At 37.9% G+C, this 27,622-nt stretch overlaps 3 protein-coding genes and 3 pseudogenes across 3 annotated transcripts; all 6 read left to right on the plus strand.

Moving 5' to 3' along the window:
- The first annotated feature begins 479 nt into the window (after nucleotides 1-479).
- LOC131786714 (uncharacterized) lies at nucleotides 480-3,023 on the plus strand (annotated as a pseudogene).
- Nucleotides 3,024-5,440: 2,417 nt separating this feature from the next.
- On the plus strand, nucleotides 5,441-8,711 carry LOC131786743 (uncharacterized). The gene is made up of 3 exons (XM_066173909.1): nucleotides 5,441-5,503; nucleotides 7,399-7,423; nucleotides 8,009-8,711. The coding sequence occupies exons 1-3, from the start codon at nucleotides 5,441-5,443 to the stop codon at nucleotides 8,701-8,703; spliced, it is 783 nt and encodes a 260-aa protein (XP_066030006.1). The 3' UTR covers nucleotides 8,704-8,711.
- A 1,325-nt stretch (nucleotides 8,712-10,036) lies between these two features.
- LOC136284094 (uncharacterized) lies at nucleotides 10,037-12,864 on the plus strand (annotated as a pseudogene).
- A 1,088-nt stretch (nucleotides 12,865-13,952) lies between these two features.
- On the plus strand, nucleotides 13,953-16,418 carry LOC131777892 (uncharacterized). The gene is made up of 3 exons (XM_066158731.1): nucleotides 13,953-14,267; nucleotides 15,040-15,073; nucleotides 15,724-16,418. Exons 1-3 carry the CDS (start codon nucleotides 13,953-13,955, stop codon nucleotides 16,416-16,418), a joined length of 1,044 nt encoding a protein of 347 aa, XP_066014828.1.
- Nucleotides 16,419-18,886: 2,468 nt separating this feature from the next.
- LOC131777954 (uncharacterized) lies at nucleotides 18,887-21,211 on the plus strand (annotated as a pseudogene).
- Nucleotides 21,212-24,824: 3,613 nt separating this feature from the next.
- LOC136284095 (collagen alpha-2(I) chain-like) lies at nucleotides 24,825-27,299 on the plus strand. The gene is made up of 3 exons (XM_066173910.1): nucleotides 24,825-25,139; nucleotides 25,920-25,953; nucleotides 26,605-27,299. Exons 1-3 carry the CDS (start codon nucleotides 24,825-24,827, stop codon nucleotides 27,297-27,299), a joined length of 1,044 nt encoding a protein of 347 aa, XP_066030007.1.
- The last annotated feature ends 323 nt before the right edge of the window (nucleotides 27,300-27,622 follow it).

Genomic DNA, 27,622 nt, shown 5'->3' on the forward strand with positions numbered 1-27,622 from the left:
CAACTCTTTCTATTTTCAACTTTGCATTTTAAATTATTTTCTTCTTCACTGAACTGTTTCATAAAAGAGCTGATCGCAACCTTTCCGGTATTTCCATATTCTTTTTACCTAGAAGTCGTGATAATTGCATTATAAACCTGCAGGACTTGTGTTTTCATTTAAATGTGAAAACAGAGTTGTGGGGTAATTGGAAACGTATTGCTAAGAAAACAATAGGTCAAAGCTGTATTGTTATACTTAAATAGAAAAATAGACTTTCAGATGAAGATCACGGAATGAAAAAATTTACAATTGGTACTAACGGTGCAAACTTATTCACCAAGGTTTGAGCGTGTCGAGCGGTGTTTTCAATTAAAATCAATGGGTGGGTTAAAAATTTCTCTCCTTTTCTGTCTTGTCAGACTATTTTGTCTATAGGCAAGTAATTTATATGTTCCATACATTTACTAATCATAAGTTTGTCCAAAGATTCTCGACAGATGTTTCTACAAGTCGAGTACCTGTTTGCAGTCGTCTTGTTCTCGGCGGCAAAGACAACTGAAGGAGCCGAAAATGGCGTTTTCTTTTAAATCAAAGAAAACACTTTTTTCAGCTACAGAGAAGAAAACCTCTTTTGATCTGGAAAAAACTGATTATTTGCTTTCCTGTTCGGTTTTGTGTGCGAGACAAGCTTCGTGCGGAAGTGCAAACTTTCTGGAACACACAGGACTTTGTTACCTTCTTGGCGGCGAAATGCAAACAAGTTCAGCGACTGGGCGACTTTTACAGCGAGATGGCTCTTTCTATCTGACAAAGGTATTTGGCATTGATGACATACCATGTTTTTTGGTGACACCTTCCGATAATTTACACCTTATCACGAACAAGTTTAAGGGCCCTCCGCACAAGTAGACAAAACTAGAATTGCCCGGTTAAAATGAAAGGACAAATTTTTGTTTCGTCTGTTGCACCCGCATTAAAAATATAAAAGCCGTCAAATTCCGTCAACGCCCGATCTATTCATAAGACCAGCCAGCATAGTTTGCTAAGGATTTCACCTCAATCCGAACTTGTAAAATGTTTATGATGATTGAAAATTTGTCAAAATAAACAACGTTTTTGAAAGCGATAAAGATAACTGCTACGATCATTTCACGAAACAAAAACTCCGCAAACTTTTTGATTAAGCTTATGAGATCTACGTAAGAGACTTGATCGGGCGTTTAAAGTAATTTGCGCTTTAGCAGGAAAAAAGCTGAAACATGAGAGGACATTTGTGGAGGAACGTGAATGAATTGAGATGAGACCTTATAGGAAAGGTTAAGACGACAAGACCCACAGAAGCTTGTCTTAACATCAAGACCATAATTTAAAACTTTATGAAACGTTCAATTATAAGCAGAAGCCACCAACAACTGAAATTAGACCACAGTCGCCCGGTGAGTCTTCAACAATTTCGTACATATGCGCATAACACGAGGTGCGGATACTAACTATAAATGTCTTGCTTAACTCCAATTCAGATCAATCTTCCAGAAAGAACCGATTTACCTCAAGGTGAGAATTAAGAATTCAGTATTATTAAGATCAGTAACCCGAGCGCTAATGTAAATTACCAGCCATAGCTATTGGATAAATCTCGATGCATCAAGACAAACTTCAACTTTTATAATTTTCAATTTCTTTATTTCTACCACGTTTTGGTGTCTTCCATCTTCTACCTCTCTTCCATTATCCTTCCTGGCCTATTGCTACCAATTTTAATTTTTTTTTGCATTGAATACTTTTTCCTTAATTTCGATTGTCATTAAAATAAAACACCAAAAAATCGGGAAATTTATACAGCTACGTAGAATGGTTTCGAATGTCTTAGTGGTTGTACGTTCACCAATAAAATCATTTATTTACCAGGTTGATAGTGAGGAAATGATTGAATCTGAATCCTAATTGTCTGAGACAGCTCAACGGAATTGTAAAAAAAAAAGGAAAGATAAATCCAAGTTAGAACGCATGTCAGGAAACGTTGGGCCGGTGTTTAAGTTTAGATCCTTTTAAATTGCTCAGTAACATAAAATTGGTTCAGTCTTGTTTGATGCTCGTAACTACATTTAGGTCGCCAGCTCTATTTTCCCTTACAGGGCTTTAGTACACATAGAGGATACTTCAGTAGACTCACTTTCATTTTCTACTTTATGACTATAGAGCAAAACACTTCTCTACCCCCTGCTTCTTACCAGCACTCAGTAGTAACCTCGTGCCAGACTCTCCTCAAACAGTCTCCCGCTACGTCCACGGGTGGTTATTGGATCGATCCTGATGGTGGATCCCAGGCCAACGCTTTCAAGGCTTACTGTGACATGGATACGAATGGAGGGGGCTGGACATTAGTATGGAGCTATTCCTTTACTAACTACAGTCATTTTAACGATGATTCAAATGCGATCACTCCTAGGCCAAATTGGCCGGCCAAATATGAAGGGAATGTTCCTATCTCCACAATTTCTCCATTAAATGAAACAGACTACAACGCAATGAACTTCTCACTCTGGAAAAAACTCGGTAGACAGTTCCTCATCAAAAGCAACATAAACAACTGGCTGATGTGTCAACCGGTAACTGGCAGCCTGGTTGATTGGCAGAAAGGTGACGTCAACTGTACAATCACCAAATACGTGGCTGACCCTGGAGAATAAGCTTCGGCGCCTTCCAAGTTTTCACCATATATCAGCTATGGACCAATGTTCCATTCAATTGGGCGCTGGGACAGCAGCTTTTATTATTTCAATGGTTACACGGGCAAATATTGGCCTACCCATGATCCTTGTGGAAGAAATGGGCCCAACCAAAAGAAAAATGTTCTTGATCCACACGGTAACATTTTTATTCGCGCCGAGTAGCAAAGACAGACAATGAGAAATCTTTACGCACGTAGCTTCTAGAGCTGGTTAACTTTTGCACAAAATCATTACATTACCTAGAAAAAGTGTGACGAGAATCATCTGTAGGACCTTGAAGGCATGAAACTGATAAAACTCTAAATTCTTCTATCGCAATTACTGAGAAAACTTTATTAGAGAGAGAATTTCGGATCAGATCTTGGAGGCTGAAGGTTCAAGCTTGTTTCACTCTCGTAAGATGACAACAGGCAAAGCACCAGTTACACTTATCATGAGAGATTGGGGGATTATCTTTCAGAATTTTACTTTCCAACGGAATTTTAGAGAATTCAAATCACTTCGCGAAACTTTGACTTGATTAGGTGCTAGCTTCTTCTTTGTTGTTGTACGACAAAATTTAAGCTCTCAGTGTTTTTAATAATGACTTTTACCGCTGATGTTTACAAAACTCGTGCCAGCCACTAAACCAGATAGTTGCAATCAGCTAGAGCAATTCTTAGAATAAAATGAGTAAATAAGATTCACTTAAGGAAGCCTGGATCGATGACCACATTAAATAATTGTCGCCACGGGTTTTTTTTCTTGGGGGTTGTGTAATGAGCATTAATTATTAATAGTAAAAACATATAACGGAGTTTGAAAATGGTGTGCTGCGTGGAAACTGAGTTTTCCTTTTTACGCTTACTACCTTCGAAATTCTAATAAAAACAACTTTTACTTCATGTTGAGACCATAGTGTTTGCTATTACTTATTCTGCATTTATAGACCGTAATTGATATATTTCAGGAGCTTTCCAAAACCACTCTGAGGTTTTTTGGCAATTGAGTACAGCCACCTGACCAAATAAATTGTCGTTAGATTTCTGGATATCATTGTCGCCGCAGTTTTTTTTTTATTTACATAGAAAGGCCAGGAGTAAAGGGGTTGAGTAATGAGCATTAAGTAATAGTAAAAACATGTAACGGAGTTTCAAAATGGTGTACTGCGTGGAAACTTAGTTTGCCTTTTAGGCTAACTACCTTCGAAATGCTAATAAAAACAACTTGTATTACATGTTAGGACCATAGTGTTTGCTATTACTTATTCTGCATTAATAAACCGTAATTGATATATTTCAGAAGCTTTCCAAAACCACTTTGAGTTTTTTTGGCAATTGAGTACAGCCACCTGATCATATCAATTCTCGTTAGATTTCAGGATATTATTACAGGTGTTTTTGCCTTTTATGAATGTTTTCTTCGACTCATTCGATAAAAAAGGCAAATTAAAGCTGATCTTTATTTCAAGGTTTTGAACCACGCGTTCTGAACTTCTGAACACTCAGTCTTATTTCCAAAAACTCATACACCCATACTTTCTCCGATCCCCGAGAGAATGATAAGTAATGACAAATAAAACAGAGCATAAAATCCTTTTAGGTTGTACTCGAATGCTTTACGTTTATTTTTGTTTGACAAACAAAACTCGATAAAATTACGAGGAGTAAAGATCTGCTCCCAATGTTACTTCCCATCGATGATGGCTTTCATATTTGTAAGTGACTTCTCCTCAAAGTCATGTAATGTATTAAGCAATAATCCAACATGGTCCTCCTAATTTGATTGTTCTTTGGTATTCTCATCATATCATTTTAATTTCCTTTCTTGCAGATCTTTGCTTGGGATATATATGCTCTCATATGGGCTTTTTCGGTAACACCAAAGATATCTGCAGAAGAAGATCAGGGCATGTTCTTTCGCATAGAAGAAAATGCTTTTCTTAACAATGAAAATGCTCTTCTAAGTGAAAAGGCTGACTCTATATTGACCTGTGCTCAAATGTGTAGGAGAGAAGCTGCTTGTAAAGGAGCAAATTTCTTGGCAAACAAAGGCACCTGTTCGCTTTTTAACGAAGGACAACAGGCAAGGAAGATGGAGAGATTTGTAAAACGGAATGGTTCTTTCTATATTGAAAAGGTATATCGAGAATTTTCGAGATTTTTCCGTTACCATTTTGTGTTACAATTTCTTTTTTTATTCAGTGCGATCACAAATGGATGAAACTTTCTTTTGAGAGCCAGATATTTCGGGCAAAGCTGTGCGGTTGTTGTTGTTGTTTTTTTTCATTTTATTGTTTTCTTTCACATGTTTATGTTTCAATGTAGTTTTCATAACCCTTTTCTAAAGGCTCGACTGGAAATTCTATGTTCTAATGTCGGAAATACCATATAGCCGGAAAACCTGATCAGTAAAAGATAGATGTCGCCATGTTCTCTCGTACCCGTTTTGCAAATGTTTATTATTCATTCTCATTAATTTACTTTGAAGTTTTGAAAAAGAAAATTGCACCTGTTGCTTTTATCTGTATGTACCCTTTCAGGCAGTTTAAAGAAAATACTAATTTAAATGACCCGTGATGAAATTCCACAGCAAGCTAGAATTTTCATAGAAACTTATTAGAGAAAAAAGACCCAGAGAAAAAAAAAGTGACAAAAAATTGAACTTCGTTGTGTGCGAGAAAAGCTTCTTGCAGAAGTGCAAACGTTCTGTAAAACCCAGGACTTTGTTACCTTCTTCGCGGCGAAATGCAAACAAGTTCAACAACTGGGCGGCTTTTCCAGCGAGATGGCTCTTTCTATCTAACACAGGTATTTGGCATTGATGACTTGCCATGTTTTTTGGTGACACCTTCCGATAATGTACACCTTATCACGAACAAGTTTAAGGGCCTTCCCGCACTGGCAGACAAAACTAGAATTATCCCGTTAAAATAAAAGGAAAAATTCTTGTTTCGTCTGTTGCATCCGCATTAAAAATTTGAAAGTCGTCAAATTCCGTCAGCGCCCGATATATTCATAAGGCCAGCCAGCGTAGCTTGGCAAAGGATTTCACCTCCAATCCGCACTTACAAACTGTTTATGATGATAGAACATTTGTCAAAATAAACAACTTTTTCGCTAGTGCGGAATGGCCCTATTCTCTTTCCTAGCTGCAGAACGAGGGAGATTTTTTGTCAGCGATAAAGATAATTGCTACGATCATTTCATGAAACAAAAACTCCGCAAAATTTTTGATTCAGCTCATCAAATCTACGTAAGAGACTCGATCGGGTGTTTAAAGTAATTTGCGCTTAGAGACCCATTTCCAACTTTGATGCAACGCGCGCCGTGCCCTAGTTTCCTGTAACACGAAATTCCCAGATCACTGAAAACCTTCTAAAATCGCCTTTCTCAAGAGCCATCTTGGACATATAGTCAACTGTTTTACGGTAAATACATTCGCTGTTCGTTATTTACAGTTTCTTTACAGTATTTTTAATTTTGTTCAGAAGATGTTTTTTAAGCGGCACGCTTGGATCTCTTCGTACTCTGTGAACAGAGTCGGCGAAAAGGACAACGTTTAAATTTTTTCACTTTCTGGAAGCGCTAGAGGATTCTAAATAAAGATAAAATATTTCCAAAAGAAATTGGTATTTTTCAAAGAGAAATATGGAAAAATATCAGACTGCCGGACGTTTAGTTATTCGAAAAACCGTGTCCGGTAGTGTCCGGTGTAAATTTTCTTAGTGTCACGCTTGGATCTGTGTACAAGGTCAGCGAAACGGGTAACGTTGGTATTTTTTCGCCTTCTAGAAGCGCTTGAGGGTTGTAAATGACGGTAGAATATTTTCCGAAGAAAAATTGGTATATTTCAAAAAGAAATGTGGAATTATTTGAGGACCGAGTCCAGCCGTGTCATTGAAAAGTTTTGAAGTGTCGAGCGCTTGGATGGCTTCCTACTCTGTATCTGGGTTTAGCGAGGAACATCAAGTTCGAAATTTTAGGCTGCCTGGAAGCGCTTGAGGATTGTAAATAAAAGTAGAACATTTTCCTATAAATATTTTTTGGATTTCGAAGAGAAATATGGAAAAATATCGTACTGCCGGACGTTTGATTATTTTAAGTTTAGTCACTTCCTTGCAGGAACGTCAGCGACACTGACAGTTTGCGTTACAATTCTTATTTGCTCTTTTGCGTGGAAAACAACCTCGACCACTCTTTCGAACGCAAGTTCCTCTCCACGAGCAGGAAACTTCAACTGACCCTTGGTCCTATTTAACAAGTATGGAAAGTATAGAAAAAAAATTGATGAATGAATGAAAACGTGGTGGCGTTCAACATTTTCACCTTCTTCAGAATGCTCGCAAGGATTTTCGCGTTTTTGAACAACCGATCCATAAGCGTTTACTGCCTCGGAATCTACCAAATCAATGGATTCATCTGATTCCATACCAAATCTGATTCCATACCGAATCCATACCGAAAACAAACGACGTGAATGGATTGAGATGAGACCTTATTAAAAAAGTTAAGACGACACGACCCATAGAAACTCCTCTTAACATCAACATCATAATTAAAAAGTATATGAAACGTTCGTTTATAAGTAGAAGCCACCAACAAGTAAGACCACAGTTGCCCAAAGAGCCTTCAACAAGTTCGTACACATGCGCATGACGCGAAGTACGGGTACTAACTGAATGTCTTGTTTAACTCCAATTCAGGTCGACCTGACTGGCTCACCCCAAGGTGAAAGTTACGCTTATGAAAATTATTACATATATCTAATGGATAAATATTGATGCACTAAGATAAACTTGAATTTTCAAGTTCTTCATTTCTACCACGTTTCGGTGTCATCCATCCTCTGCCCTCTCTTCTATTATCCTTCCTGGCCTATTGCTGCCAATTTTAGGTTTTCTGAATACTTATACCTAATTTTCGATTGTCATTAAAATAAGATACAAAGAAATTAGGAGTGTATATAGCCAAGTAGAATGGTTTCGAATGTCCTCGTGGTCGTACGTTCACCGATAAAATCATTTATTTACAAGGTTAATAGTGAAGAAATGATTGAGTTTGAAACCTAATTATCGGAGACAGCTCAACGGAATTGTAAAAAAAGAAGGAAAAAAAATCCAAGTTAGGGCGCGTGTCAGGAAAGTTGGCCCGGTGTTCAAATTAATTTCGGTTTAAATTTCTCAGTAACATAATACTAGTTCTTTGTTTGATAATCGTAACTAAATTTAGGTCGCCAGCTCCAATAGAGGATACTTTACTAGACTCGCTTTCAATGATGAAATTATTTTCTAATCTTCAACTTTATGATTGTAGACCAAAACACTTCTTCAACCCCTGGTTCTAACCAGCACTCAGCAGTAACCTCGTGCCAGACTCTCCTCAAACAATCTCCCGCTACGTCCACGGGTGTTTATTGGATCGATCCTGATGGTGGATCCCGGGCCAACGCTTTCAAAGCTTACTGTGACATGGATACTGATGGAGGGGGCTGGACCCTTGTATGGAGCTATTCCTTCACTAACTACAGTCATTTTAAAGATGATTCAAATGCGGTCACTCCAATACCAAATTGGCTGGTTACGAAAAGGGTGAATGTTCCTGTCTCCACAACTCCTCCATTGAATGAAACAAACTATAATGCCATAAACTTCTCAATTTGGAAACAACTTGGCAGACAGGTCCTCATCAAGAGCAACATAAACAACTGGCTGGTGTGTCAGCCGGTAACTGGCAGCTTGGTTGATTGGCAGAATGGTGACGTCAACTGTAAAATCACCAAATACGTGGCTGACCCTAGTGAATCAGCTTCGGCGCCTTCCAAGTTTTTACCAAGCACCAACTATGGACCAATGTTCTATTCGAGTGGGCGCTGGAACAGCACCTTTTACTATTTTAATAGTTACACGGCCAAAAATTGGCCTACCCATGATCCTCTGGGAAGAGGAAAGCCCAACCAAAAGAAAAATGTTCTTGATCCACACGGTAACATTTTTATTCGAGCCAAGTAGCCAGGACAGACAATGACAAACCTTTAAACACATATCTCCCATAGCTGGTTAACTTATCTGCACAAAATCATTACATCACCTAGAAAAATGTGACAAGAATCATCTGGACCTAGCTAAGAGGGTATTAAACTGATATCACTCTAAATTCTTCTGATGTATTTACTAAGAAAAACCCCACCAGAAGGAAAGAATTTAAGATTAGATTTATGGAGGCTGACGGTTCAAGCTTGGTTCACTCTCGTAAGATGGGAACAAGCAATGCGCCAGCTACACTCATCATGTGAAGTTGGAGAATTATCTTTCAGAATTTTGCTTTCCAATGGAGTTTTAGAGAATTAAAATCACCTCGCAAAAGTTTGACTTAATGAGGTACTAGTCACTATTCAAGAGACTTTCGTAAATTTTTTTAAAATTTGTTTTTGTATGTTTTTTCTTCTTTGTTTTAGTAGAACAAAATTTAAGTTCCTGATGTTGTTAATAATGACTGCTTTTCCCGCTACTGTTTGCAAAACTCGTGCCAGCCACTGAACTAGATGGTTGCAATCAGCTAGAGCAATTTGTAGAATGAAATAAATAAATAAAATTCACTTAAGGAAGCCTGGATCAATCACCACATTAATTAATTGATGTCACAGTTATTTTTATATGTTTGCATGGAAAGGCGCAAAATTAGGGTTTAATAATGAGCATTACTTAATAGTATAAACATACTTTCCTAGTAACAAAGTTTAAAACGGTATAAAGCTTAGTTCTAAAGGGTGCATACCTTTCCAAGACACTTCAATTTCTTTTCTACTACATGTTGAAACTTAGTTTACCTTTTTGGCTAACTACCTTCGAAATGCTAATAAGAACAACTTGCATTTCATGTTAAGACCATAGTGTTTGCCATTACTTATTCTGCATTTATAAACCGTAATTGATGTATTTCAGGAGCTTTCCAAAACCAGTTTGAGTTTTTTGGCAATTGAGTACAGCCACCTGACCAAGTAAATTCTCCTTAGATTTCTGGATATCATTACAGGTGTTTTTGCCTTTTATGATTGTTTTTCTCAGGCTCGTTCCTTAAAAAAGGCAAATTAAAGCTGATTATCATTTTATTTCAAGGTTTTGAATCATGTATTCTGAACTTCTGAACACTCAGTCTTATTTCCAAAATCTCGCATACCCATACTTTCTGCGATCCTCTAGTGAATGATGAGTATTGACAAATAAAACAGAACATAAAATCCCTTTAGGTTGTACTAGAATGCATTTCGTTTATTTTGTTGGACAAAAACTCGATAAAATCATGAGTAAAGATCTACTCCCAACGTTAATTTTCCCATCGATGATGGCTTTAAAATTTGTGAGTGACTTTTCTTCAAAGTCGTGTAATTTATTAAGTAACAATCCAACGGGACCTCCTACTTTGCTTGTTCTTCATGCTATTATATCATTTTAATTTCCTTTCTTGCAGATCTTTCCCTGGGACATATTTGCTCTCATATGGGCTTTTTCGGTAACACCAAAAATATATGCAGAAGAAGATCAGGGCATGTTCTTTCGCATAGAAGAAAACTTTTTTCTTGATGATGAAAATGCTCTTTAATGTGAAAAGGCTGACTTTATATTGACCTGTGCTCGAATGTGTAGGAGAGAAGCTGCTTGTAAAGAAGCAAATTTCTCGGCGAACAAAACCACCCGTTCGCTTTTTGGCAAAGGACAACAGGCAAGGAAGGTCGAGAGATTTGTAAAACGGAATTTTGTAGATTTTACAGATTATATTATTTAATAAAATTTTTCTCATGTCCGTGATGTCACAGAGCCGCTGTAACCTGATCAATAAAAGATCACTAAAAGGTGGCAGTCGGCATGTTTTATCGAGTCCGTTTTGTAATTATGTTTATTTTACATTTGTATCGATACATTTTCAAGTTTCGGTTACCTCAAAAAATACTTCTCTTTTCATGTTGTGCCCGTCTACTCTGAATCAGACTACTTTAAATGACCCTTGGACAATTTTCCAACTATTGACTAAAACAATAGACGAGAGAACGGCAGAAAAGAAAAGGTGATAAAATTGAAGTTTAAAATTGAATATCTTTAAGAAAAAAAAAACCCTACCCTCAGCTTTTACAGTTATTAAACAGAAAATTCAAATCTTAAGTTGATGAGGATCAGGTAATCAAAGCAAACATTTTGAAAAAGTGATCAGAGACAAGACTTCTTTTTGTTCGTCTCTTTAATCGAAAGTGCAAATCATTGTGTAGCTTGCAAACCATTAATATGATTGAAAGTTTCTTACTCACTCGAATGTTTGCCTCCTTTTGGCCCACTTAATAGGTTGTCTCTCAATTTTTTTTATAGCAAATTTGTCCTCGCACAAAGCTCAGTTCATGGTGGCTCACACCGGATTTCGTCATTTTTAAGTCACCAACTCCTCAAATGAATGATACTGCCGCACCTTTTGGCGTGCTCGGTGGAATGTGTTTTCAAAAAATACCCATTCTGTCTCTAAATGCCACTTTTAACACAACAGTCATACAAAAACAACTTTTTTTTTAGATTTATGTGCCTATAGCTTAAAGCAGAGCTCGGTAACCATATTCTTTGATCATAGGAAAGAACAAGCCTGCACCCCGTGGATTAACCCAGCATTTAGCAGTCTCATCGTGCAAGACTCTCCTCGACCAATCTTCCCCTCCTTCCACAGGTATTTATTGGATTAATCCTGATGGTGGGTCTCAGTCCAACGCTTTCAAGACTTATTGTGACATGGAAGACCAGTGGTGGGGGTTGGACTCTAGTACTGAGTTATTCATTTACTAGTTACAGTCACTTTCGTGACCGTTCAAATGCGATCACTCCAAGAGCAAACTGGCCTGTTTGGTGTCATAGGTATATGCATGTTCCTATCTCCATAACTCCTTCATTAAATGAAACAGACTACAACGCCGTGAACCTCTCACCCTGGAAAAAACTCGGTAGACAGATCCTCATCAAGAGCAACATAAATAACTGGCTGGTGTGTGATCCGGGAAATGGCAGCTTGGTAGATTGGCAGGATGGTGACATCAACTGTATGATCATTAAACACGTGACTAACACGTTTTTGGCAGTGGATTAGGCTTTGGACCAATATTCTTTATCCACAGCCGTTATTATCACTTCGATACTCTCACAGAGTATGACTGGCATGATCCATGTGGAAAAGGTGAGCTCAACCAGTTGAACGGTGTCGCTGAGCCTCTTCAGAAAATTTTCATCCGTTTGTTGATGAACATTAATTGTTCACCGATGTGTAATTTTTCCCATCAGTGGTAAACGAAATCTCTGAATAAACTCACGAAAGATTTTACACTTTCTCCCTTTATTCATTTTTTTAAACCCTCTCCAACAATCCTCTCTGACCTTTCGATTATAAAGTTGTTGGCTTAGTACTTATCTTTATCATTATAGAACAAAACGCTTCTCCACTCCCAGGTCTCGTAACCTCGTGCCAGACTCTCCTCAAACAATATCCTGCTACGGGTGTTTATTGGATCGATCCCCATAATGGATTCCCGGTCAACACTTTCAAGACTTACTGTGACATGAATACTTACACTGGACACTCGTATGGAGCTATTCCTTTACTAACTACACTCATTTAAACGACGGTTCAAATGCCATCACTCCGAGGCCAAATTGGCCGGTCAAGAATGAAGTTAATGCTCCTATCTTCATAATCCCTCCGTTAAATGAAACAGACAACGACGCCATGATCTTCTCACACTGGAAACAACTCGGCAGACAGGTCCTCATTAAGAGCAACATCAACAACTGGCTGGTGTGTCATCCAGGACCTGGCAGCTTGGTTTTTGGCGGGAAGGTGACATCAACTGTTCGATCATCAAACACGTGACTAACCTAAGTCACGAGTTGGTCCCATCCAAGTTTTCACCGAATCAAAACAATGGCTCTGAGCCGCTGTTTTACACGACTAAACGCTATAGTAGCACTAACTATTATTTTGATGGTCTCACTGAAAATCATAGGCCTACCCATGATCCTCTCGGAGGAAATAGTCCTAATCAAAAGAAAAATGTTGCATATCCACATGGTAACATTTTCATTCGAGTCGAGCAGGAAAGACAGACTCTAACAAATTTCTACTCAAATAACTTCAAAATTAATTAAATTCTCTTCACAATATCAATATCATATCCACCAGAAAAGTTATTTAAATGAACGAACTTATCAGCAAAAGGGTATCATTTTGATATTTCGCTTTGGTCTTTCAAATGATTTACTGTACAAGAGCACAGAAGCCAAAAATGAGAAATTTGAATCACATCTTGGAGGCTTGAGTGATGAGATGATGGCTCCATATTTGCTAAGGGAATTTTATGCAAAGTTACTTTTTCTTTTTTACTGCTTTAAAATTTCATCCAATAAATCCCAAGGCTATGGACCGTTACTCTCTTGGAGCGGGTCTTGCTATCAATTGGATAGTTGCTCTGGAGATCATTAGCTTACACGTGATGCTAGTGGGAGAGTCGAGCTCAACCAAGTGAAAAATGATTGTTCGATCTTGAAAAAATTATCCAACATGTATTACTATATCTAATAAATGCAATAAATAAAAGGAAAAATATCAGGTTGAAAGGACTGGTTAACAAATAACATATTAAGTCATCTCTACAAAAGCAGGCCTTACTTTTTCATTTGCACTCAAAAAAGTACTTTTTCTTTGCCAGGTGTTTCAAACAAAAAAGATGTGTTTTCATGTCCAGTTTTAATTTTATCTCCCACCAATTCTTTCTTATGCATTTTAATTTATTTTCTTCTTCACTGAACTGTTTCATAAAAGAGCTGATCGCAACCTTTCCGGTATTTCCATATTCTGTTTACCTAGATATCGGGATTATGGCATTATAAACCTGCAGGACTTGTGTTTTCATTTAAATGTCAAAATAGAGTTGTGGGGTAATTGGAAACTTATCGCTAAGAAAACAAAAGGTCAAAGCTGTATTATTATACTTAAATAGACAAATACAATTCAGACGAAGATCACGGAATCAATAATAAATTTACATTTGGTACTAAACGGTGCAAACTTATACACAAAGGTTTGAGCGTGTCGCGCGCTGTTTTTGTTAAAATCAAAGGGTGGGTTAAAATTTCTCTCCCTTTCTGTCTTGTCGGACAATTTTGTCTGAAGGCAGGTAATTTATATGTTCCATACATTTACTAATCATAAGTTTGTCTTAGGATTCTCTCGACAGATGTTTCTGCAAGTCGAGTACCTATTTGCAGTCGTCTTGTTCTCAGCGGCAAAGACAGCTGAAGGAGCCGAAAATGGCGTTTTCTTTCAAATCAAAGAAAATACTTTTTTCAGCTACAGAGAAGAAAGCCTCTTTTGCTCTGGAGAAACTGATTCTTTGCTTTCCTGTTCGGTTTTGTGTGCGAGACAAGCTTCGTGCAGGAGTGCAAACTTTCTGGAAAACCCAGGACTTTGTTACCTTCTTGGCGGCGAAATGCAAACAAGTTCAGCAACTGAGCGGCTTTTTCAGCGAGATGGCTCTTTCTATCTAACAAAGGTATTTGGCATTGATGACATGCCATGTTATTCGGTGACACCATCCGATAATGTACACCTTCTGCTAGTACGAACAAGTTCGTACTAGCAGAAAAAACTAGAATTGTACCGTTAAAATAAAAGGACAAATTTTGTCATGACAAATTTTTGTTTCGTCTGCTACATCCGCACTGAAAATTTTAAAGCCGTCAAATGCCGTCAGCGGCCGATCTATTCATAAGACCAGCCAGCATAGTTTGCCAAGGGGTTTCACCCCCAATCCGCGCTTGTAAAATGTTTATGATGATGGAAAATTTGTCAAAATAAACAATTTTTTCGCTAGTGCGGAATGGCCATAATCATCTTTCCTAGCTGCAGTACTGAGATTTTTTGACAACGATAAGGATAACTACTACGATCATTTCATAAAACAAGAACACCGCAAACTTTTTGACTTAGCGCATCAGATCTACGTAAGAGACTTGGTCGGACGTTTAAAGTAATTTGCGCTTTAGCAGGAAAAAAGCTGAAACATGAGAGGACATTTGTGGAGGAACGTGAATGAATTGAGATGAGACCTTATAAGAAATGTTAAGACGACAAGGCCCACAGAAGCTCGTCTTAGCATCAAGATCATAATTTAAAACTTTATGAAACGTTCAGTTTCAAGCAGAAGCCACCAACAACTGAAATAAGACCACAGTCGCCCGGTGAACCTTCAACAATTTCGTACATATGCGCATGACACAAAGTACGGATACTAACTATAAATGTCTTGTTTAACTCCGATTCAGGTCCACCATCCAGAAAGAGCTGAATCACCCCGAGGTGAGAGTTACGAATTCAGTATTATTAACATAAGTAACCCGAGCGCTAATGTAAATTATATACCCATAGGTATTGGATAAATCTTGATGCACCAAGATAAACTTGGATCTTTTATAATTTTCAATTTCTTCATTTCCACCACGTTTTGGTGTCTTCCATGTTCTTCCCCTCTTCCATTATCCTTCCTGGCCTATTGCTACTAGTTTTAGTTGTTTTTTTTTTTGCACTGAATACTTTTTCCTTATTTTCTATTGTCATTAAAATAAAACACAAAAATTGGGACACTTACACAGCTACTTAGAAAGGTTTCGAATGTCCTAGTGGTCGTACGTTCACCTATTTGATCATTTATTTACGAGGTTAACAGTGAGGAAATGATTGAGTTTGAATCCTAATTGTCTGAGACAGCTCAACGGAATTGAAAAAAAAAAATAGGAAAGAAAAAATCCAAGTTAGAACGCATGCCAAGAAACATTGGGCCGGTGTTTAAGTCTAGATCCTTTTAACTTGCTCAGTAACATAGTATTGGTTCTTGTTTGATGCTCGTAACTGAATTTAGGTCGCCAGCTCTATTTTCCCTTACAAGGCTTTAGCACACGCAAAAGATACTTTACTAGACTCACTTTCAATTTTCAACTTTATGGCTATAGAGCAAAACACTTCTCCACCCCCTGGTTCTAACCAGCACTCAGCAGTAACGTCGTGCCAGACTCTCCTCAAACAGTCTCCCGCAACGTCCACTGGTGTTTATTGGATCGATCCTGATGGTGGATCCCAGGCCAACGCTTTCGAGGCTTACTGTGACATGGATACGAATGGAGGGGGCTGGACATTAGTATGGAGCTATTCCTTTACTAACTACAGTCATTTTAACGATGATTCAAATGCGATCACTCCTACGCCAAATTGGCCGGTCAAAAATGAAGGGAATGTTCCAATCTCCACAATTTCTCCATTAAATGAAACAGACTACAATGCCATGAACTTCTCACTCTGGAAAAAACTCGGTAGACAGATCCTCATCAAGAGCAACATAAACAACTGGCTGGTGTGTCAACCGGTAACTGGCAGCCTGGTTGATTGGCAGAAAGGTGACATCAACTGTACAATCACAAAATACGTGGCTGTCCCTGGAGAATCAGCTTCGGCGCCTTCCAAGTTTTCACCATATATCAGCTATGGACCAATGTTCCATTCGAGTGGGCGCTGGAACAGCTCCTTTTATTATTTTAATAGTTACACGGGCAAATATTGGCCTACCCATGATCCTAGAGGAAAAAATAGGCCAAACCAAAAGAAAAATGTTCTTGATCCACACGGTAACATTTATATTCGAGCCGAGTAGCAAAGACAGACAATCAGAAATCTTTACGCACGTATCTTCTAGAGCTGGTTAACTTATCTTCAAAAAATCATTACATTACCTAGAAAAAGTGTGACAGGAATCATCTAGAGGACCTTGAGGGTATTAAACTGATATAACTCTAAATTCTTCTATCGTTATTACTGAGAAAACGTCATCAGAAGCGAAAACTTTGGATCAGATTTTGGAGGTTGAAGGTTCAAGCTTGGTTCACTCTCGTAGGTTGACAGCAAGCAAGACACCAGTTACGCTCATCATGTGAGGTCGGGGGATTATCTTTCAGAATTTTACTTTCCCATGGAACTTTCGATAATTCAAATCACTTCGCGAAACTTTGACTTGATTAGGTGCTAGTTTCTTCTTTGTTGTTGTTCAACAAAATTTAAGCTCTCAATGTTTTTAATAATGACTACTTTTACCGCTGATGTTTACAAAACTCGTACCAACCACTAAACCAGATCGTGCAATCAGGTAGAGCAATTTTAGAATAAAATGAATAAATAAGATTAACCTAAGGAAGCCTGAATCAATTACCCCATTAAGTAATTGTCGCCACGGCTTTTTTTTTCATATTTCCATGGAAAAGCCAGGAGTAATGAGTAATGAGTAACGGGTTGAGTAATGAGCATTAATCAATAGTAAAAGCATATAACGAAGTTTGAAAATGGTGTCAAAGTGAAAAGGCTGACTCTATATTGACCTGTGCTCGAATGTGTAGGAGAGAAGCTGCTTGTAAAGAAGCAAATTTCTTGGCGAACAAAACCACCCATTCGCTTTTTGACGAAGGACAACAGGCAAGGAAGGTGGAAAGATTTGTAAAACGGGATGGTTCTTTCTATATAGAAAAGGTATTTCTGAAACTTTCTTTTCGGAACAGAAACTATTCAAACAGCACGGAACTATCAAAACATATCTGGACACTCAAAGACAGCAACACCAATTTCACAATAAACTGGAGTATTTTAGCGACCGACCCGGCCTACAGCAACAAAAGCAAACGGTGCCACTTGTGCCTCACAGAAAAACTTTATTTAGTTAGAGCTAAGAAACCGTCTTTATTAAACAAAAGAACAGAACTCATTTCTAAGTGCCGCCACGAGAATAAGTTTTACTTAGCAAATTTCACAAGCCGCCAACAATAGCTCTATAGAATCTTTTTTTTTAAACGTAGATCAGATCATCTCACAAGTGAATTAATTAGCTACTCATCTAATTTGTATATAAGGAGGTATGTTCTTCATTGAATAAAGTTCTGTCTGACGAGCGCTTAGGCGCGAAACTCAGAGTAACAGAGAATCGATGCGTCCTCTTTGATTCTTTCACTTATATATACCCAGCTCTGCTGCCACAGCATTGAGCACTTTATGCCAAGGTAGACTCTACCCCCATATTTATTTATATATCTATATTTCTTTGACTTTGCAAATGATTAAATTTTTGGTATCTCGACTGCTTACTGCAGCCTTTCCGGTATTTTCATATTCTGTTTACCTAGTAGTCATGATAATTGCATTATAAACCTGCAAGACTTGTGCTTTCTTTGTTAAAATGTTAAACAGAATTTCGGATTAATTTAAAACGTATTGTTGAAAAAACAAAACGTCAAAGCTGCCTTGCTCTACTCAAATAGAAAAACGCAGTTTCAAACGAAGATCATGGAAAAAAGTAAGCAGGTCTTACTTTTAATTTGATAGTTGCTCTGGAGATTATTGGCTTACACGTGATCCTTATGGAAGAGTCGAGCCCAACCAAGTGAACTGATGATTGTCCGAACTTGACAACTTTATCGAACATGTATTACTATATGTACTAAATTTAATAAATAAAAGGGAAAATATAAGTTTGAAAGGACTGGTAACAAATTACATATTAAATCATCTCTACAAATACAGGCCTTACTTTTTCATTTGCACTCAAGGTGTTTCAAACAAAAAGGACGTGTTTTCATGTCCAGTTTTAATTTTATCTCCCACCAATTCTTTTTATTTTTAAGTTTGCATTTTAATTTGTTTTCTTCACTGAACTGTTACATAAAAGAGCTTATTGCAACCTTTCCGGTATTTTCATATTCTGTTTGCCTAGAAGTCGTAATAATTGCATTATAAACCTGTAGGACTTGTGTTTTTCATTTAAATGTCAAAATAGAGTCATGGAGTAATTGGAAACGTATTGCTAAGAAAACAAAAGGTCCAAACTGTATTATTACACAAAAATAGGAAAATAGACTTTCAGACGAAGATCACGGAATCAATGAATTTACAATTGGTTCTAACAGTGCAAACTTATTCACACAGGTTTGCGTTTGTCGTGCGGTGTTTTCCCTAAAATCAAAGGGTGGGTTCAAACTTCTCTCTCTTTCTGTCTTGTCTGACTATTTTGCCTATAAGCAGGTAATTTATATGATCCCTACATTTACCAATTATAAGTTTCTCTTGAGATTCTCTCGACAGATGTTTCTACAAGTCGAGTACCTGCATTCGTCCTGTTCTTGGCGGCAAAAAGAACTGAAGGAGCCGAACATGGCGTTTTCTTTCAAATCAAGGAAAACACGTTTTTTAGCTACAGAGAAAAAAGCCTCTTTTGGTCTGGAAAAACTAATTATTTGCTTTCCTGTTCGGTTTTGTGTGCGAGACAAGCTTCGTGCAGAAGTGCAAACTTTCTGGAAAACCCAGGACTTTGTTACCTTTTTCGCAGAAAAATGCAAACAAGTTCAGCAGCTGGGCGGCTTCTACAGCGAGATAGCTCTTTCTATCTAACAAAGGTATTTGGCATTGATGAAATGCCATGTTTTTTGGTGACACCTTCCGATAATGTACATCTTATCACGAGCAAGTTTAAGGGCCTTCCCGCACTGGCAGACAAAACTAGAACTGTCCCGTTAAAATAAAAGGACAAATTTTGTCGTGACAAATTCTTGTTTCGTCTGTTGCATCCGCATTAAAAATGTTGAAGCCGTCAAATTCCGTCAACGCCCGATCTATTTATAAGACCAGCCAGCATAGTTTCTCCAAGGATTTCACCTCCAATTCGCAGTTGTAAAATGTTTATGATTATAGAAATTGTCAAAATAAACAATTTTTTCACTAGTGCGGAATGGTCCTAATTCTCTTTGCTAGCTGCAGTACGAGGGAGAATTTTTGACAGCGATAAAGATAACTGTTACGATCATTTCATGAAACAAACTCTGGAATTTTTTTTTATTCTGTCTGCTCATCAAATCTACGTAAGAGACTCGATCGGGCGTTTAAAGCAATTTGCGCTTTAGCAGGAAAAAAGCTGAAACACGATAGGGTATTTGTGGAGTGACGTGAATGGATTGAGATGAGACCTTATTAAAAAAGTTAAGACGGCACGACCCATAGAAGCACGTCTTAACATCAACATCATAATTCAAAAGCATATGAAACGTTCGTTTATAGGCAGAAGCCACCAGTAAGTAAGACCACAGTTGTCCAAAGAGCCTTCAACAATTTCATACACATGCGCATGACGCGAAGTACGGGTACTAACTGAATGTCTTGTTTAACTCCAATTCAGGTCGACCTGACTAGCTAACCCCAAGGTGAAAGTTACGCTTAAGAAAATTATTACATATATCTAATAGATAAATATTGATGCACCAACTGATAAACTTGAATTTTCAAGTTCTTCATTTTTACCACGTTTCGGTGTCATCCATCCTCTGCCCCTCTTCAATTATCCTTCCTGGCCTATTGCTGCCAATTTTAGGTTTCTGAATACTTTTACCTAATTTTCGATTGTCATTAAAATAAGACACAAAGAAATATAGCTAAGTAGAATGGTTTCGAATGTCCTCATGGTCGTATGTTGATCGAAAAAATCATTTATCTACATGGTTAATAGTGCAGAAATGATTGAGTTTATCTGAGACAGCTGAACGGAGTTGTGAAAAAAGAAGGGAAAAAAAAACCAAGTTAGAACGCATGTCAGGAAACGTTGGCCCGGTGTTAAAGTTAATATCGTTTTAAACTGGTCAGTAACATAATATTGGTTCTTTGTTTGATGATCGTATCTAAATTTAGGTCGCCAGCTCCAATAGAGGATAATTTACTAGACTCGCTTTCAATGATGAAATTATTTTTCTAATTTTCAATTTCATTATTGTAGACCAAAACACTTCTTCAACCCCTGGTTCTAACCAGCACTCAGCCGTAACCTCGTGCCAGACTCTCCTCAAACAATCTCCCGCTACGTCCACGGGTGTTTATTGGATCGATCCTGATGGTGGATCCCGGGCCAACGCTTTCAAAGCTTACTGTGACATGGATACTGATGGAGGGGGCTAGACATTAGTATGGAGCTATTCCTTTACTAACTACAGTCACTTAAAAGATGATTCAAATGCGATCACTTCAACACCAAATTGGCTGGTTACGAATGGGGTGAATGTTCCTATCTCCACAATTTCTCCATTAAATGAAACAGACCACAACGCCATGAACTTCTCACTCTGGAAACAGCTTGGTAGACAGTTCCTCATCAAGAGCAACATAAACAACTGGCTGGTGTGTCATCCGGGAGATGGCAGCCTGGTTGATTGGCAGAAAGGTGACGTCAACTGTACAATCACCAAATACGTGGCTGACCCTAGTGAATCAGCTTCGGCGCCTTCCAAGTTTTTACCAAACACCAACTATGGACCAATGTTCTATTCGAGTGGGCGCTGGAATAGCACCTTTTATTATTTTAATAGTTACACGGGCAAAGGTTGGCCTACCCATGATCCTCTGGGAAGACATAAGCCCAACAGTTAAAATTAAAAATCTCAATGTAAATTAAAAAATTAAAAATCTCAATGTAAGAAAGTCGTATGGGTGGGATGTGACAGCACCACCAAAACTCTTTAAGGGAGTGGCTGAAGGAATTGCACCATCCCTGACTAGACTTTACAATAACTGTATTGACTTAGGCGAGTGACCGTCTGAATGGAAGAAAGGCGAATGGACCCCTGTATTTAAAAAGGGAGACAGACAAGACAAATTGAACTATCGTCCAATCACTTCACTTATATGTGTGGACAAGATTTTTGAACACTTACTCAGCAAACAAGTGACCAGACATTATGACCCTGCTCTGTACCACAGGATGACAGCTTATAGAAAACAACACAGCTGTGAGACAACCCTGCTGATGTTGATTGAAGACTGGAGGTCTGCAGTGGACAGAAAAGAGCTGGTAACAATATTATCTGCTGACATGAGTAAAGCATTTGACTCGTTAAGCTATTCACTCACTCTAAAAAAGCTGGATGCCTACAGTTTTAATAGCAGTTCAATTGAACTGATTAGATCATTTTTTGATAGCAGGCTAAACAGAGTAAAAATAAATGGCCACACGAGTGAATGGAGAATTATGGAACGTGGTTGTCCTCAGGGATCGTCATTTGGCCCTCTCCTCTGGAACATGTTCCAAAATGATATGGTATTTCATATCCCTGACTCAAACCTTACGCTCTATGCTGATGACCACCAATTATATGTGACAGGAAAAACCTATGAAGAAGTTGAATCTACTCTAGTGACTCAGGGTCAACAAGCACTGTTATGGTATAGGGACAACTTCCTCTTGGCAAATCCAGATAAGTTTCAGTCTCTTACGATTAACCCAAGAAACATAGATACAGATAAGAAGGGCAGCGTTCTCACCATCGCCAATGACGAGATCATGAAAATTGAACAAATCAAGCTATTAGGAGTAAATATAGACAAGAACCTTAACTTTACACAACACATTAGCGAAATATGCACTAAAGCTAGCCAGAAAGTAGGAGTCCTCATGCGCTTGCGCAACCTAATACCATGCCAAGCTAAGCTCATACTGTATAAAACAGCTATAATGCCACATTTAACATACTGTCATTTAGTCTGGAACTTTTGTAAATCTTCAGATGGGCGAAAAATCGAACGCATCCAAGAGCGAGCTCTGCGTGCGGTCTTCAAAACAACAACAGAGACATATGAGGAACTTCTTAAGCGTGCTAAGTTACCTACGCTTCATAATAGACGCTTACAGGACATAGCAATACTAATGTATAAAGTAAAGAACGATCTAGTACCTAGCTACATATCTGAGATATTTACTCGAAAGGGTACTCGTTATAACCTTAGGAATAGTGACTTTGAAATACCACGATTTAACACTATACGCTATGGTAAACACACACTTACGTATCAAGGACCATATATCTGGTCCAAATTAGAAAATGGTATGCGTGAACTACCAAGCCTTAGCATCTTTAAAACTAAAATCCGTAGAGTTGACCTGGTCAGCCTAGTGGAAGACAGTGGCAACTGCTGCAATCTTTGCAGCACGTGATTTTTTTAATTATCTGCATTGTACAAGTATTTTTATGTTATCTGAACATTGTTAATATTTCTAAATATTTTTAAATTTTAATGCATAGTTTATCGGCTATATTGTTACTTATTATAATACTGTACATAGTTTTTTATTAATTTTGTAATAGTAGGTGTCCCCAATTAGCTCTATGAGCTAAATAAATTGAAACGGTAATAAAGATTTTATTATTATTATTATTATTATTATTAACAAAAGAAAAATGTTCTTGATCCACATGGTAACATTTTCATTCGAGCCAAGTAGGAAAGACAGACAAGGACAAACCTTTACACACGTATCTTCTAGAGCTGGTTAACTTATCTACACAAAATCATTGCATTACCTAGAAAAAATGTGACAACAATCATCTGGAGGACCTAGAGGGTCTTAAGCTGATATAACTCTAAGTTATCCTATCGTATTTACTGAGAAAAACCCCACCAGAATCCGAAGGGAAAATTTAGGATCAGATTTTGGAGACTGAAGGTTCAAGTTTGGTTAACTCTCGTAAGATGAGAACAAGCAAAGCACCAGTTACACTCATCATGTGAAGTCGAGGGATTATCTTTCAGAATTTTGCTTTCCAATGGAGTTTTAAAGAAAAAAATCACTTCGCAAACTTTGGTTTTGGCGGGAAGGTGACATCAACTGATCGATCATCAAACACGTGACTGACCCAAGTCATGAGTTGGTCCCATCCAAGTTTTCACCGAATCAAAACAATGGCTATGGGCCGCTGCTTTGCACGACTAATAAATATTAAATAAATATTATTTTGATAATCACACTGAAAACCATAAGCCTGCCCAAAAGACCAAAAGAAAAATGCTGCAAATCCACATGGTAACATTTTCATTCGAGTCGAGTAGGAAAGACAAACTCTGACAAATTTCTACTCAAATAACTTCCAGAAATAATTAACTTCTCCTAACAATATCAATACCATATCCACCAGAAAGGTTGTGAAAATGAACGAATTTATCAGCAAAAGGGTATCATTTTGATATTTCAGGTTGTTCTTTTGACTACTTTACTGTACAAGAGCATAGAAGCCAAAGGTGAGAAATCCGAATCACATCTTGGACGCTGGAGTGATGGGATGATGGCTCCATATTTGCCAAAGGAATTTTTATGCAAAGTTACTTTTTTTAATTTTACTACTTTAAAATTTCACCCAACAAATCCCAAGGCTATGAACCGCTATTCTCTTGGAGCATGCGCTGAAGTAGGTCTTGCTATTAATTTGACAGTTCCTCTGGAGATCATTAGCTTACACGTAATCTTATTGGAAGAGTCGAGCCCAACCAAGTGAAAATGATTGTTCAATCTTGAGAAAATGGTCAAACATGTATTACTTTATGTAAAAAATGTAAGAAATAAAAGGAAAAATATCAGCTTGAAAGGACCGGTTAACAAATAGCATATTAAATAATCTCTACAAATACAGGCCTTACCTTTCCATTTGTACTAAAAAAAGTAATTTTTCCTTGCCAGGTGTTTCAAACAAAAAAAGATGTGTTTTCATGTCCAGCTTTAATTTTATCTCCCACCAATTCTTTCTATTTTTAACTTTGCATTTTAAATTATTTTCTTCTTCACCGAACAGTTTCATTAAAGAGCTTATCGCAATCTTTCCGGTATTTCCATATTCTGTTTACCTAGAAGCCGTGATAATTGCATTATAAACCTGCAAGACTTGTGTTTTCATTTAAATATAAAAACAGAGTTGTGGGGTAATTGGAAACGTATCGCTAAGAAAACAAAAGATCAAAGCTATTAATTATACTTAAATAGAAAAATAGAATTCAGACGGAGATCACGGAATCAATAAATTTACAGTTGGTACTAACGGTACAAACTTATTCACAAAGGTTTGAGCGTGTCGCACGGTGTTTTCGATTAAAATCAAAGGGTGAGTTAAAATTTCTCTTCCTTTCTGTCTTGTCAGACTATTTTGTCTATAGGCAGGTAACTTATATTTTCCATACATTTACTAATCATAAGTTTGTCCCAAGATTCTCTCGACATATGTTTCCGCAAGTCGAGTACCTATTTGCAGTCGTCTTGTTCTCGGCGGCAAAGACAACTGAAGGAGCCGAAAATGGCGTTTTCTTTCAAATCAAAGAAAACACTTTTTTCAGCTACAGAGACAAAAGCCTCTTTTGGTCTGGAAAAACTGATTCTTTGCTTTCCTGTTCGGTTTTGTGTACGAGACAAGCTTCGTGCAGAAGTGCAAACTTTCTGGAAAACCCAGGACTCTGTTACCTTCTTCGCGGCGAAATGCAAACAAGTTCAGCAACTGGGCGGCTTTTACAGCGAGATGGCTCTTTCTATCTAACAAAGGTATTTGGCATTGATGACATACCATGTTTTTTGGTGACACCTTCCGATACTGTACACCCTATCACGAACAAGTGTAAGGGCCTTCCAGCACGGGCAGACAAAACTAGAATTGCCCGGTTAAAATAAAAGGACAAATTTTTTCATGACAAAGTTTTGTTTCGTCTGTTGCATCCGCATTAAAAATTTAAAGCTGTCAAATTCCGTCAGCGGCCGATCTATTCATAAGACCAGCAAGCATAGTTTGCCATATGTTTCACGCCCAACCGGCGCTTGTAAAATGTGTATGATGATTGAAAATTTGTCAAAATAAACAACTTTTTGGCTAGTGCGGCATGGCGATAGTTTTCTTTCCTAGCTGCAGTACGAAGGACAATTTTTGACAGCGATAAAGATAACTTCTACGATCATTTCACGAAACAAAAACTCCGCAAACTTTTTGATCTAGCTCATCAGATCTACGTAAGAGACTTGATCGGGCGTTTAAGGTAATTTGCGCCTTAGCAGGAAAAAAGCTGAAACATGAGAGGACATTTGTGGAGGGACGTGAATGAATTGAGATGAGACCTTATTAGAAAAGTTAAGACGACAAGACCCACAGAAGTTCGTCTTAACATCAAGATCATAATTTAAAACTTTATGAATCGTTCAGTTATAAGCAGAAGCCAACAAAAATTGAAATAAGACCACAGTCGCCCGGTGTGCCTTCAACCGTTTCGTATACATGCACATGACACGAAGCACGAAAACTAAATATAAATGTCTTGTTTAACTCCAATTTAGGTCGACCTTCCAGAAAGAAACGATTCGCCCCGAGGTGAGAGTTAGGAATTCAGTATTATTAAGATCAGTAACCCGAGCACTAATGTCAATTACTGCCCACAGCTATTGGATAAATCTCGATGCACCAAGATAAACTTGGATCTTTTATAATTTTCAAGTTCTTCATTTCTACCACGTTTTGGTGTCATCCATCTTCTACCCTTCTTCCATTATCCATTGTCTTCCATTATCCTATTGCTGCCAATTTTAGTTTGTTTTTGTACTGAACACTTTTTTCTCAGCTTCTATTTTCATTAAAATAAAACACAAAAAATTGGGACACTTACACAGCTACTTAGAATGGTTTCGAATGTCCTAGTGGCCGTACGTTCACCAATTTGATCATTTATTTACAAGGTTAATAGTAAGGAAGTGATTGAGTTTGAATCCTAATTGTCTGAGACAGCTCAGCGGAATTTAACAAAAAAAAGAGGAAAGAAAAATCCAAGTTAGAACGCATGTCAGGAAACGTTGGGCCGGTGTTTAAGTCTAGATCCTTTAACTTGTTCAGTAACATAATATTGGTTCTTGTTTAATGCTCGTAACTGAATTTAGGTCGCCGGCACTATTTTCCCTTACAAGGCTTTAGCACACGCAAAAGATACTTTACTAGACTCACTTTCAATTTTCTACTTTATGGCTATAGAGCAAAACACTTCTCTACCCGCTGGTTCTAACCAGCACTCAGCAGTAACCTCGTGCCAGACTCTCCTCAAACAGTCTCCCGCAACGTCCACGGGTGTTTATTGGATCGATCCTGATGGTGGATCCCAGGCCAACGCTTTCAAGGCTTACTGTGACATGGATACGAATGGAGGGGGCTGGACATTAGTATGGAGCTATTCCTTTACTAACTACAGTCATTTTAACGATGATTCAAATGCGATCACTCCTAGGCCAAATTGGCCGGTCAAAAATGAAGGGAATGTTCCAATCTCCACAATTTCTCCATTAAATGAAACAGACTACAATGCCATGAACTTCTCACTCTGGAAAAAACTCGGTAGACAGATCCTCATCAAGAGCAACATAAACAACTGGCTGGTCTGTCAACAGGTAACTGGCAGCCTGGTTTATTGGCAGAAAGGTGACATCAACTGTACAATCACAAAATACGTGGCTGACCCTGGAGAATCAGCTTCGGCACCTTCCAAGTTTTCACCATATATCAGCTATGGACCAATGTTCCATTCGAGTGGGCGCTGGAACAGCTCCTTTTATTATTTTAATAGTTACACGGGCAAAAATTGGCCTACCCATGATCCTAGTGGAAAAAATAGGCCAAACCAAAAGAAAAATGTTCTTGATCCACACGGTAACATTTATATTCGAGCCGAGTAGCAAAGACAGGCAATGAGAAATCTTTACGCACGTATCTTCTTGAGCTGGTTAACTTATCTGCACAAAATCATTACATTACCTAGAAAAAGTGTGACGAGAATCATCTAGAGGACCTTGAGGGTATTAAACTGATAAACTCTAAATTCTTCTATCGTAATTACTGAGAAAACGTCATCAGAAGCGAAAACTTTGGATCAGATTTTGGAGGTTGAAGGTTCAAGCTTGGTTTACTCTCGTAAGTTGACAGCAAGCAAAACACCAGTTACGCTCATCATGTGAGGTCGGGGGATCATCTTTCAGAATTTTACTTTCCCATGGAACTT

Source organism: Pocillopora verrucosa, chromosome 11 (assembly GCF_036669915.1).
Source record: "Pocillopora verrucosa isolate sample1 chromosome 11, ASM3666991v2, whole genome shotgun sequence".
Taxonomy (NCBI): domain Eukaryota; kingdom Metazoa; phylum Cnidaria; class Anthozoa; order Scleractinia; family Pocilloporidae; genus Pocillopora; species Pocillopora verrucosa.

Excerpts from the sequence above, each read along its gene's own strand:
- LOC131786743 (XM_066173909.1), top strand. The coding sequence starts at position 5,441 with ATGCAAACAAGTTCAACAACTGGGCGGCTTTTCCAGCGAGATGGCTCT. Across the intron at positions 5,504-7,398 it reads GCTCTTTCTATCTAACACAG|GTCGACCTGACTGGCTCACC; the intron begins GTATTTGGCATT and ends ACTCCAATTCAG. Across the intron at positions 7,424-8,008 it reads CCTGACTGGCTCACCCCAAG|ACCAAAACACTTCTTCAACC; the intron begins GTGAAAGTTACG and ends TTATGATTGTAG.
- LOC131777892 (XM_066158731.1), top strand. The coding sequence starts at position 13,953 with ATGTTTCTGCAAGTCGAGTACCTATTTGCAGTCGTCTTGTTCTCAGCG. Across the intron at positions 14,268-15,039 it reads GCTCTTTCTATCTAACAAAG|GTCCACCATCCAGAAAGAGC; the intron begins GTATTTGGCATT and ends ACTCCGATTCAG. Across the intron at positions 15,074-15,723 it reads AAGAGCTGAATCACCCCGAG|AGCAAAACACTTCTCCACCC; the intron begins GTGAGAGTTACG and ends TTATGGCTATAG.
- LOC136284095 (XM_066173910.1), top strand. The coding sequence starts at position 24,825 with ATGTTTCCGCAAGTCGAGTACCTATTTGCAGTCGTCTTGTTCTCGGCG. Across the intron at positions 25,140-25,919 it reads GCTCTTTCTATCTAACAAAG|GTCGACCTTCCAGAAAGAAA; the intron begins GTATTTGGCATT and ends ACTCCAATTTAG. Across the intron at positions 25,954-26,604 it reads AAGAAACGATTCGCCCCGAG|AGCAAAACACTTCTCTACCC; the intron begins GTGAGAGTTAGG and ends TTATGGCTATAG.